The sequence below is a fragment of the Daktulosphaira vitifoliae genome, unplaced genomic scaffold (genome assembly GCF_025091365.1).
Source record: "Daktulosphaira vitifoliae isolate Bord-2020 unplaced genomic scaffold, ASM2509136v1 Scaffold_1, whole genome shotgun sequence".
Lineage (NCBI taxonomy): Eukaryota > Metazoa > Arthropoda > Insecta > Hemiptera > Phylloxeridae > Daktulosphaira > Daktulosphaira vitifoliae.
In genome coordinates, this window is record NW_026099572.1 from 74,858,128 (window position 1) to 74,870,820 (window position 12,693).

At 25.1% G+C, this 12,693-nt stretch overlaps 2 protein-coding genes, 1 non-coding gene and 1 pseudogene across 3 annotated transcripts; 2 read left to right on the forward strand and 2 right to left on the reverse strand.

Annotated features, from left to right (window-relative positions):
- Positions 1-355: 355 nt before the first annotated feature.
- Positions 356-474, reverse strand: LOC126897114 (5S ribosomal RNA). Its single transcript, XR_007702040.1, has one exon. It is a non-coding gene; the product is annotated as a 5S ribosomal RNA (ribosomal RNA).
- Positions 475-2,501: 2,027 nt separating this feature from the next.
- LOC126893707 (muscle-specific protein 20) lies at positions 2,502-4,583 on the reverse strand. Its single transcript, XM_050664147.1, has 4 exons — positions 4,419-4,583; positions 4,125-4,336; positions 3,165-3,285; positions 2,502-3,084 (listed from the first exon to the last, which is right to left on the reverse strand). The coding sequence occupies exons 1-4, from the start codon at positions 4,446-4,448 to the stop codon at positions 2,893-2,895; spliced, it is 555 nt and encodes a 184-aa protein (XP_050520104.1). The 5' UTR covers positions 4,449-4,583; the 3' UTR covers positions 2,502-2,892.
- A 2,582-nt stretch (positions 4,584-7,165) lies between these two features.
- On the forward strand, positions 7,166-10,712 carry LOC126893699 (lysosomal Pro-X carboxypeptidase). The gene is made up of 8 exons (XM_050664127.1): positions 7,166-7,335; positions 7,524-7,664; positions 7,810-8,150; positions 8,219-8,376; positions 9,374-9,546; positions 9,671-9,835; positions 9,919-10,106; positions 10,252-10,712. Exons 1-8 carry the CDS (start codon positions 7,246-7,248, stop codon positions 10,502-10,504), a joined length of 1,509 nt encoding a protein of 502 aa, XP_050520084.1. The 5' UTR covers positions 7,166-7,245; the 3' UTR covers positions 10,505-10,712.
- Positions 10,713-12,583: 1,871 nt separating this feature from the next.
- LOC126897116 (5S ribosomal RNA) lies at positions 12,584-12,693 on the forward strand (annotated as a pseudogene).

Below are 12,693 nucleotides of genomic sequence, written 5' to 3' on the forward strand. Positions count from 1 at the left end.
AACACTACGTGTCGTTGGTATTTTTTTAATTTTTTTTTCACTCTTTGCTTCTATTTCTTAATAACTTGAAAAATAATTTAAACTTAATTTTTCTGAGATATTCATTAGTTAAATGTATTATAATATCATTTTCTAGTTCGATGTTTTATAGAATCTTAATTTCAAAAATGCAGTAAGTTAGAAATGGATTTGAAATATAGTATATATTTTTTACGAATACAATTATTTATATTAAATCCTAATTAAAAAAAAACAATTTAAATATCTGGTGAATTAAATTTCACCATACTCAGGGTTAAACTTAAATCTCTTAAATAGTGTAAAAGGAGTATCATTTTTGGAATAATTAAAAAATTGCCAACGGCACGTAGTGTTCCCAAGCGGTCACCCATCCAAGTACTAACTACGCCCGACGTTGCTTAACTTCAGTGATCGGACGAGAACTGGTGTATTCAACGTGGTATGGTCGTTGGCGATAACTTTACAAATATGTTACTAATTTATATTGTATTACTTATGTTATGTATTTACCGTCTCCCTATGAAAAAATTATATACTGCTAAGGATATATGGGTAATTTTCTATTAGGTTGGTTTATGTTTTCATTATTCATAATATAACTTAAGTTTGACCTATGAGTCAAAGAAATTTTATAAAAAAAACATATATCTACACTCATGTAAACTTAGTATGACATTATAACATTCCTATTGCATATTAATACATAACTTATATTTTAGATAATAAATCTCTTGAAAAGCATTTTTTTTTCTTCTTAAATCTACCAAAAATTTTAATTCACTATTCAATTCAAGGTTATGGGTAAAACAAGAAAATCTTTGCTACTCGGTCCATTCAAATTTTTCAAAACCCCTCCGAAATTTGTTTGAATATATATCACTTTTAAATGTAGTCTAGAGTAAAAAGTCATTTACATTTAAGTTGATAACATTTTAATAAAAGCAGTAATTACACTGATATAATTTATTTTTCTTGACAAGATTTTTAAAATCTAATTATTATTATTTTTTTAAATAATTGTAACGAATTGTTGGCAATGATTTATCTTAAATAAAGCATGTAGTATGAAGTCAATTGTTCTTAAATGTAAAACGTTGAATACTATAACGATCTGTGTTTCTGCTGGTAATTTAAACATTTTTTAAGTTATGTATAAATATACATGCGAATTCATGTGTTTTAATATTATTTGGTTGTTTTTTTGGCTACGAACCAAATATCACAGTATAAATTATTATAGTAACTCGATTCTCGTGGGCCACTAGAAATTGTATTTCTATAAAAGTATGATGCGTATCAAGTATTAATAGAGTTTACTCCTACATGAAATAATTTAATGATAAAGTAACTTTGAGGATTATATAGGACTCTATGGGAAATGCATTATCTAACCTCAATGATATTTGAGGAGCTTATTAAAGTTAATTGGATTAAAAGTTTTGTATTAATATGAATATTATCTTTTAAAATAATTTTACCATTTTGTAGTTCATAAATTAGCCAGTAAAATGTATTTTAAAAATACCAAAAAAAAAAAAAAATTATAATATTACTGTATATTTATTTTCGATAAAATGTTTTGTTCTATTTTATTTTCTTCAGTCTTCATATTTGTAGTGATCATTACAATTAATTTTAAGTGTATACGCTATATTTGACCAGACAAATCAATGACATAGTATGTATCACTTTATCTATATATTTTTAAATTAAACTCTCACATACTAGTATCGCAGTTTTATAAATCAAATGTTTTTTTTTTAATTTTTACACTTCTTTCCAAGAGCTAAACATAATCCCCTCTATGTTTACTTGTTTACCAGTACATAAAGGTAATTACAATTCTGGCATCAGCCGTTAAAGGGTAGCAGAAACCGATTTTTTCCTTCCCTTGCTCACTGCCCAATATATGTTCATTTTATGTATCAAGGTCGTAAATATATGAATTATTACTCTCATGAGAGCGCACACTGTGTACGGACATTTCAAAATACTTTTAGAAACTTTATTCACAGCACACAAATATATTTAAAAATGTGTTATTTTTATATTTCACTCTTATAAACATAAAAACTATTTTGAGTTTTATCTCCAAATATGTGAGTATAACTAATAGAGCCTAACAAGAAAACGTTGTACACTATTATGATATAATAATTAAATATAAACTTTGAGATATATTATACTGAAAATATTCTCTTGCTTTATACGTTTATTCAACTTGAAACTATCAAATTATACTACATAATACATTTTTTGGCAGCTGATTTGTTTGAAACATAAATATAGGCTCAAGGCTAACCATAAATTTTAAGAACTCTTTTTATGTGTTATAATTTACTGGCAAATAAATTATTTTAAGAATTGAGAATCCTTTGGTTTAAATTTAAATTTTACTTTAAGCGTTAAAATGCTAATTAGGCGGAATCGAAATGATCATTCAAGGGTTATCTATAAATAAGAAAAAAAAAACACTGAAAATTGTTATAAATAGTCTTTTTTCATTTTAATCCAACGACTTCTCAACACAAACATTTACATTATAAATAAATATTATTTATTAAAATACGAGTACAAAAAAAAAAAATTGTAATGAATATGAAAATAATGTATAGACCAACAATAAAATCATTCATAATAAATCATAATATGAATTTAAATGCGACGTCCTAACACTAGTACAAAATATGTTAAAAGTTAAGTATAGTGTATACAATGTAATCATATCATTAGCGAACTATTCCCACATCTGCCTCTGGTGAAAACAACGCGTATCTTTGACACACTGTTTGATAACAATTTTACGGTTGTTTAGTTGTTTTTTGTGCATTTTTTGTATATAATATTTGATAATTGATTAAGGGGTATGATTTATTTGCCGATGATAATTTTTCTGCCAGCACCAATGTTCTGTCCAGCCTGTGTGGCTCCTTTGTTTTGTCCAGCTTGGAGACCAATGATCGTCTGACCCGCTTTTAATTGTTCTTCAGTGAAATCACGTTTGGCTTCGTCAGAGGGTTTTGGTCCCAAGTAAGGTCCAGTCCATTCGGGGTGTCTGTAGGTCTGAAATATTACGTTGAAAATAAGTATCACTTATTTTAAAGAAACAGTATGTATATTTATTAGAAAGAGGAATTTCTTACCTCACGACCCAGAGCGAATAAGGTGCAAACCACTTGAGCGATGTCTTTGGCTTCCCATAAGTCGACGGTTTGGAAAACGTCAACGTCAGCAACTCCGTAAGCCTTGCAGGCTTTTTGGAACCTAACAAATTGATAAAAGTAAAAATAATATGATTAAGCAAATGAAAAATATTCATATAAGCATATAATATAAATAAGTATAGAGTCAAATAACACAATTATGAAAATAATGGGAAATTAAATTTTGTAGAGATCTTTAAGAATTACACTTCAAAACATTTGTTTGTTTAAGAAACGTGTTTAGATTTTTGGGTACGTCTACATTTCTGTACGAGATTAATCGCATCATGTTCGTCTATGTTGCCAACTTTTATTTTATTACATCTCTATATTCTTTTCTTTTGTTCGGAAAACTTTATTCAGAAAACTTATTTGCTCGATTGTAAGGTACTTAAAAGTCTTTGCTCTTCATGAACAATCCTTGTTTTTTCATGATTTATGTATTGAAAGACTTTTATAATGTTTTTTCGATAGATTTAAAAGTTTATCTACTCTTGACAAAAACATATTGTACCCAACTAAGTCCATAAAGTAAAATAAGCAAAAGTTAGAAAATATTTTTGTACGTAGTTTTCAAAAATAAATTGCTTTAATTTAGTTAATTTCGATTCTTTATTGTAGTCACTTAAAAAAATGTTAATCCAGTTTTTGAAAACAATCGAACTTGCTATTTTATTTTACTGTTATGAATTTTGTCCGTTTTTCTGATACTTATTGTTCATTCATTTATAAATTAGATCATGATGTATTTAACATCGTGATAGTAAAAGTAAAAATATTAATTTAAATTATTTTATATGGTTTCAAATAAATGTATAAAGAAACTATATTTTATTTATTGTTTTTCATTATTATCAATTTAAAATTATGATATAAACATATTGATTTAAACAGACTTACAAATTAATATTTTCCATCATTTTGAATTGTCCTCCGGTTGTGTTGTATTTAGGTACTGCTCCTGGGCTGATTACGTTAATAAGTTGGCATAATACTTGACCGTCCTTAAGATATTCCTCGAAGGAAACACCAGCAGGGAATTTCTTTTTTAGGATAATTTCAACCCATTCTTGGGCTTCTTTTTCTTGTTGTGGGTCTCGTTTGGAGGCGATCTGAAGAATTTATAAATCACAATAATTACTATTATGTAATATAAATATTCTTATATCATAATAAAATCAAGAGCTAACTCACTTTAGCGCGGACTGCACGTTCCAAAGACATTATTGCTATTTGATTACACACTGTCTTATTAAAAAGTGAACAACGATCTATGGAATCGCTAAGACCGTCAAAAGAAAAATGCAAGTTGGTCAAGTCATCGAGTTGGTTTATATACAAGCGGCTGGAGTATTCTCGGAAACAGTACCAAATATTAAAATGTTTATGGCATATGACACACGTCTAAATATAGAATTCGTAGCCATTTTTACTCTCTTGACGAATTGGGATAGCTTCTATTCAACCCACTCGGAATGACCTAATTTTTATTTTTCCTACTTTGAAAAAAAATCATTATTTGTAGAAAATGCACGTGTTCTAGCATAGTACATAGTAGTATTTACTCTAATAGAATGACTAAGTACTTAAATATGATAAAAAAAAAGAAGTAATTTTGGCGCTTACAAGAATTTTAAGCAAGTTATGTAAAAAAAAAACACATTTATCCTAAGTAAAGTCAGCATGTATATTAATAAAATTAATTTTATAATAGTGTATAAGAATATTATAGATTGTAGTAGTTAGTTTAGATTAGTATTCCCAATATTATACTAATTTATTTTTCAAAATTCGTTTTAGATTATTTTTTAAATGTACTATATTATTGATTTAGCTTTGCAGGATTACGTTGTTATGTTCATTTTTTTATTATGATCAATTTATAAAATGTTTTAATTTCTCAATTAAAATCATAAGATAAAACATAAACTGTTCGTAATATACTAGAGGTAAAACTAATTTAAATGTAAAGTTTGTTACTAAGTACAATAATTAAACAAGAATAAATAATATCTCTTCAGTTTTTAACGAAATACAAAAAAATAATGAGAGAGATATGTAGAAACGTGTTATTATTTTTCATGAGGAAACAAATTAAAAACTAGTACATTATTTAAAACCGTAGAGCAATATTCGAAACAAGCTGTGAATGTTTAATTGTTAAACATTTTTCTCTGTGAGAATAGTGTCCAAACAAAATCCCTGCGGACTTAATGTAACAGAGGGGCTAATCGGACAATGTACACGAACGTGTGAAGGGTGAAAAAATAAAATTGAATACTGAACAATACCAATATTTAAACAAATGTATTTAAATTAATATTTATTGTTCGTTTGAAATGATACTACTTTTACTTTGTGCATTTTCGTTTTTGTAACAATTTTGTATATCTTCTGTTTTATTTTGTCTTAAATAATTAGGATAATTTATTGGGTAGGTTATTAGAAATCCTTATTAAATATATTACATTAAATACATGCTATAAAAATAAAAAATAATTCTTTTTTTAACAAAAACAAATTATAAAAATTAATTTGCTTAAAATGTTAGATGGATCTTGAGTATACCTGAGTCACCTTATAAAAATCATTTTTAAACCTTGAAAATTTATTTAGATAACCATAGTTCATTCTTAAATGTTTTTTTATCATAAGATACTATAAATAAATATAAGGGAGACTAGCTTTAAAAAAAAATATTTAGTCTTAAATTACGCCGAGAATTATAATTATGAGGTCATGTTTATTTTTATTGTCTTCACAAAGAGCTTGTCTTAATTCCTTTAACCAAACGTTTGGTTGAGTTAGGTTCATAGTCAATTTTTTGTAGTTGGCTATTTATGAACTTACTTAACAGCTTAACAATATTATTTGCATTCAAACACTCAAATATATTTTTCTTAACATTGAATATTAATTATACGCATTTATCAATTAATTATTGAATAGAGAGTCAAATAGAGAGATGAAATAAATATATTTTTTTTAATTTTTACTTGCTGTAATTTATTTAAAAATTCATATATTTAAATAAAAAGGTTTTTTGTTAATATTAAAAATTATTTTTTATTTTATCATTTAAATTTTCTTTTTGCAAATTTTGAAAAATTTCCGTGACATCTGCGTCTTTTAATCTTCTTGCGCATAATATTTATAATTATATTGTTCATATATCATCGTTAATCTCCCCTCTCAATTGCTTGAAGTAATACCTACTAAATTAGAGTTGGCACCAAAAATAAAAACACCTTTCCTGACTAAATTTATTGTAATTATCTATTTTACGAATAAAATGTAAAACTGGTAGTAGAACACTGTGAAGTTCTAAATTTAAATATCTACATGGAAATTAATATTAGATGGTATGTTTAATTTTTTTGCTCTTCAGAAAAATTAAATAATTGTAAATACGTAGTCTTGTCAATAGTGTAGCAATAAAACATGTAAGGGTATTTACTAAGTAAGGATGAGGTATTCTATCATTCTCATAGTTTGTAAAGACTGATCTGTTTCTTTACTTTTTATGTTATATTTTCCATTTATATTTTCTTTATATTATATTTTTACTTCATTTTTTTTATTTAAATAATTGGCGGTCAATTACTTAAATAAAAAAATAAGTTTAAATATGAAATTTAACTTCTGTACACTATTAAATCTAAACTCAATTTAATAAAAATCAATTTTCTCATGAAGCATGTTATGGTTTAAAGTTTACTTTGATTATGAAATTCAATGATATGATTAAAATAATATCATTTAACTGATAAAATAACGAATGTCGATTAACGCTTTTTTATTGCATATAGTCTGTAGTTATTGATTATTTATTACTTACATAGGCTACAGTTTTCTATAAAAAAAATATAAGATTATTATTAATTTATTAACATAACACAACTTGTTTTTAAATCAATGATAATAATAATTATTATTATTTTATGATTCGTATAACTATTATACAAATTATAAAATCTTATACTTGAAATTGTTAAAATTAGTAAAACAATACTTTTACAAAATGAGCTATTATTGCTATATTTTTTTAATTTTAATTTTTAAAAATTACATTGAAGGATATTTATTTGAAACGAAGTATTTTTCTGTTCCTGTGAGTTAAACAATTTTATTAATAATATTATTAAGTATTATGCTAATGTAATTATAAAATTATATATTTTGTGGATGGAATATTTAAAAATTAATATTTTTATTTAAAATAATAATTATAATAATATAAAACTTTCAGCTACGCATCGAGGTTAAAATCTAAAATAATAATTTTATTTATCTTTTTAGGTTGACCATTTCAGTTTTACTCAAAATGACACATTTCAAATGAAATATCTTATAAATGATTCATACTGGGATTCAAATAATGGGCCAATATTTTTCTATACTGGAAATGAAGGTTCTATAGAAATGTTCTGTGAAAACGCAGTAAGTACTTAATAAATTGTCTATAATACGGCACTTTTGTTTCATATATAGAAGGGACATTTATTATTATTTTATATGCAATGAGTTTTTTAAATATTAAACTTGATCAATTATATCATGACTGATTTTTATTTGATTCGTAAAGGGGTTTATGTGGGAAATCGCTGAAGAATTCCAGGCTCTATTGGTTTTTGCGGAACACAGATATTACGGTGAATCGTTACCATATGGTTCAGAATCATTTAGTGATAAAAAAAAATTAGGATATTTGACATCACAACAAGCATTGGCTGATTATGTAGACTTAATAACATACTTGAAAAGTAAAAATCGTCACATAACACGTTTAATCGGTAGCCATGTCTATGATATTGAAATGAACGATGGTAAAAATACGCATACGAATCCAGTAATTGTTTTTGGCGGATCTTATGGAGGAATGTTAGCTGCTTGGATAAGAATGAAATATCCTGCTGTCATTGAAGGGTAAATTTAATACACTAAATATGGAAGTAAAAAGAAATTTTCATAAGGCAACTAAAGATATTTTTTAGAGCTATTGCTTCTTCTGCACCAATTTGGCAATTTACTGGAATGACACCTTGTAATGCTTTTTATAAGGTGACATCAACTGTTTATTTGAAAACTAGTACAGAATGCGGCTTAACTATTTCGTCTTCATGGAAAGCAATTAATAACATCACAGCGACTAGTGATTATATTTTTATCATCTTTAGTAAAAGATTTATTAATTTAATGCAAATTTTCTATTTTTTAAAACATATTAAAACAAATTGTTCAATTGTAAAGTTAAGTTAGTACAAGTAAAGTACAATAGTAAAGTTTAAAAAATTATAAAAAAAAAATTTATTGATGGATTTACTAGAAAGTTATGAGACAACTAAATATGAACATATTTTTTTAATTTCGGTATATTTATTTTTTCTATTGATATTAAAAGGAGAAACTAAAGGAACCTAACAAAAAATCAAACTTTTTAATAGTTAGATATCGATACAGAATAAGAATTTTCATTAACAGATTTTAAACAACAATATGTTTTGCATTACAGGTAAAAACGCAAATGAACACATTCAATATATTTTGGATAACCTCAAATTTGTTGAGGTTATATTAACTTTCTCAACACATATTATCACGTTTCCTAATCATTTGTATGGCTTCTTTATATTTTGAGCATTTATAAGATTTCTTAATATTTTAAAACTTTCTATGGCTTTTTTAAATGTTGAGCATTTTTATAAATTCTTAAAATTTTTTAATTTTCTATAGCTTTTTATATTTTAAGCATTTATAAATTTTCTATATATTTTAAAACTTTCTATAGCTTTTTTAAATGTTGAACATTTTTATAGCTTTAAATGTTGACCATTACTATAATTTCATTAAAAGTATGTTTTCTATTGCTTTAAAAATATGTTTATGTAAATAAATATACAAATGTTAAAAGTTATGATCTTTGATGATGTATAACTACTTTTTGAGAGAGTTTTATTTTAAAAATGCTTAAAAAGGTCTGTTAAATGTTTAAAGTTGATATTTCCAACTAAATATGATATATGATGTTTAACATAGAGTTGAGTAAGTTGGTCTCTAGAGAGCTAAGATTTCACGCTAAAATATTTGCATTTAGAGTTAAATTATTTGTTCCAGAACTCGTGAAATTCTTGTTGACGGATTTTTTTTAGGTGAAGGCAAAGCGTGGTTATCAAATATTTGGAAACTCTGTACTCCATTATCAAATAATAATGATGTTACGATGTTGAAAAATTGGGCATCAGAAGTATATGTTAATTTAGCAATGGCTAACTATCCTTATCCTGCTAATTTTTTAATGCCCCTTCCAGGAAATCCTATTAAGGTAATAAATTAAAATAATAAGTTAATAAAAACTTTTATACTATTTGTTTTTACAAAAACTGCAAAATAAAACAAAATCCTTCGAACTACTATTAAAATTTTATACAAATATATACAAATTTTAGGAATTTTGTAAATCACTTAAAAATTCTCATAGTGATGATTATACTTTGTTGAAAACTGTTTTCCAAGGTTTAGGTGTTTATTTCAACTTTACAGGATCTACACAATGTCTAAACGTGAACAATTCAGCCACACCGAATTTAAGTTATAAAGGATGGGATTATCAAGTAATTTGAACTTTTAACACATTTAATATTGATTTATTTTAATTTTTTTATTTTTTATATAAATGTATTGTTTCAAAATTTAGAGCTGCACAGAAATGGTTATGCCTATGTGTTCTAATGGAATCAAAGATATATTTGAAAATTCTCCATGGAACATATCAGAATACACTCAACAATGTTTTAATAAATATGGTGTTCGTCCAGCTCTTAATACCATAGAAAAGATTTACGGTGGAAAAAATTTAAACGGGGTTTCAAACATCATATTCAGGTATAGATTTATATGAATTTAGTTTTTAAATAACTTAGTTTTATATTTAATGTCAACTAAGAAATGCTTATTAAAAATGCTGAGATACCAAATAAAATTGTAATATTTTGTAAATCTATTAATTTAAAAATCTATAACATTTCAGCAATGGTCTATTAGATCCATGGTCAAGTGGAGGAGTCTTGCAGAACATTTCAAAAACAGTACGGGCTATTGTCATTCCTGAATCCGCTCATCACTTAGATTTAAGGTCGTCTAACAATAAAGATCCTGTATCAGTGATAAAATCCCGAAGATACTACAAAAATACAATAAAGAAATGGATATATAATTACCAAAAAAAACCATTTCAAGATTCAAGTACATTTATTTACACTAGTCAAAATTTAATTGATTAAACAGAAATCATAAAACATGACATCGTTTATTTTAATAATAATTCAATCATGAAATAAAAATTTCTATTTCTAATAACTGTATTGAAATTTAATTAAAAAACACATACTTTTTGATACCACATAAGTTAAAATGTAATTTAAAAACGTTAATTATACATATAAAGTACATTAAGATACAAGATATAAGTATAAGAATATTTAAAGATTAGGTGTTATCATTAAATACATACATTTACGAAAAATAAACATTAAGTAATACAGTGTCATCAACATTTTCAACGCAATTTAAAAGAAGTAATATCTTAGTACATTAGTTTATGTATATTTACTAGGAGAATTTATTAGGCTTCAAATCTATTTAGAATCGACAAAAGTTTTTATTTATCTATTAAATATGTAACTGTAAACAATATAACAAAACAACTTTCTGAACACAGTCAACTTTATGCTGCCGTTTATATCCCAAACAGCAGTGTATATCGGTACTTGATAAAATGTTCATAATCGTCTAGTAGTAACGCCTCCTCTCTAAAGTTCTATACACGTACCAAACTTAATTTTTCTTATTTTTCCGATAGAACCCCATGAATTTCTGTCAGTCCCGCAGACATTTTAAATTAGCATAACTAAGGGCGAATTTAAATTTTTAACTCTTATTATTATTTGAACAGATGTAATAATAATATAAATTGATGTCAAAATTTACTCTTATCTACATATAACTCAAGTTATTAACATTTTCATACCTATGCGGAATAATAGAATAATATGCGGCCAAAAAATATTTAATGATAAATATCATCATATACGCGCCTCACCTTATATTAAAATGGTAATAACTTACGAAATAATGGTTCTAAAGTTGTTATCGATTAGTTATTTGTTCAATTGGATTGTTTTTTATTTTCTAAGCTTAAATATGTATGTTTCAATTTAATAAAATAAAATTGCCACTTTTATAAGATATAAGAAATAAATTTAAATAGTAATTTATAACTGATAAATAAATAAGTATATGGAACTAAGATACTAAATACTAAAGATCATTTACTTAACATTTATTATTTTAGGGGAAATTGAGTTGCTTGCGTTAAAAGAATCACCATATATAGATATATGTATATATATTTTTTAAAAAGAGTATTTATAATTGATAATAATATTAATCATAAATAAATATAACATTATAAGTATAATAAAGAATTTCATATAAGTTGTTTTTTTTGTTGGTAGGAGGCCATTTGCGTAAACTTTTTGAGGGCTTAACCCCAAAAATTTTTGAAAAGTCATATTTATTAGTATATAACATTTTGGCGAAGGAAAAATTACATTTAGCACCCAAAAAAATTTAATCGCCATTACCCAGTGGATAAGGGTCTTAGTCTTAAGTCAAATCTTAAAGTGAAGATAAAAAATCATGGAATACATGTGTAATTTTATTGCGTTAATGTTATTAATATCAGAAGTAAAAACGGATTTGTATTATGTTAAGCATTAAAGTTTTATTTATGTAAAAGTTTAGCAGTTATTTTATATAATAATATACTACTTTATTATAATGTTTTACTATAGTCAACTTAAAAGAACCAAAAAAATAATATAAAAATGATATAATGCACTTAATATTTATAACATATTAAAAATTAAAGTAATATAAAATAAAAAACAATTTGTTATTAATAATTTTTTTTTATGTAAACACTTATTTTTTTAAAATTAGTAATAATATCAAAACTTGTAAATGATCAAAAAAGTCTAATTTTAGATTTGAAACAGTGCGAAAAATTGAATTAGAAAAATATATTTTTGATTCTAATGAATGTTTCTTGTAGACCAATGTTATAATGTTTTTATTTTAAGAAAAAATATTTTTTTTTATAAAGTATAGTAATTAAGATTCATTAAAAATTTAAAGTTATTATGTTTTTTTATGATTAAATTGATTATTATACATTTTTAAGTTACCAAATTAAATTTCACAGAGAAGTAATAATAAAATTAGAAATTTTTCAAAGCGAGACGGTAAATACATTACATAAGTAATACAATATAAATTATTAACAAATCATTTCAGCAATCGCCAACGACCATACCACGTTGAATACACCAGTTCTCGTCCGATCACTGAAGTTAAGCAACGTCGGGCGTAGTTAGTACTTGGATGGGTGACCGCTTGGGAACACTACGTG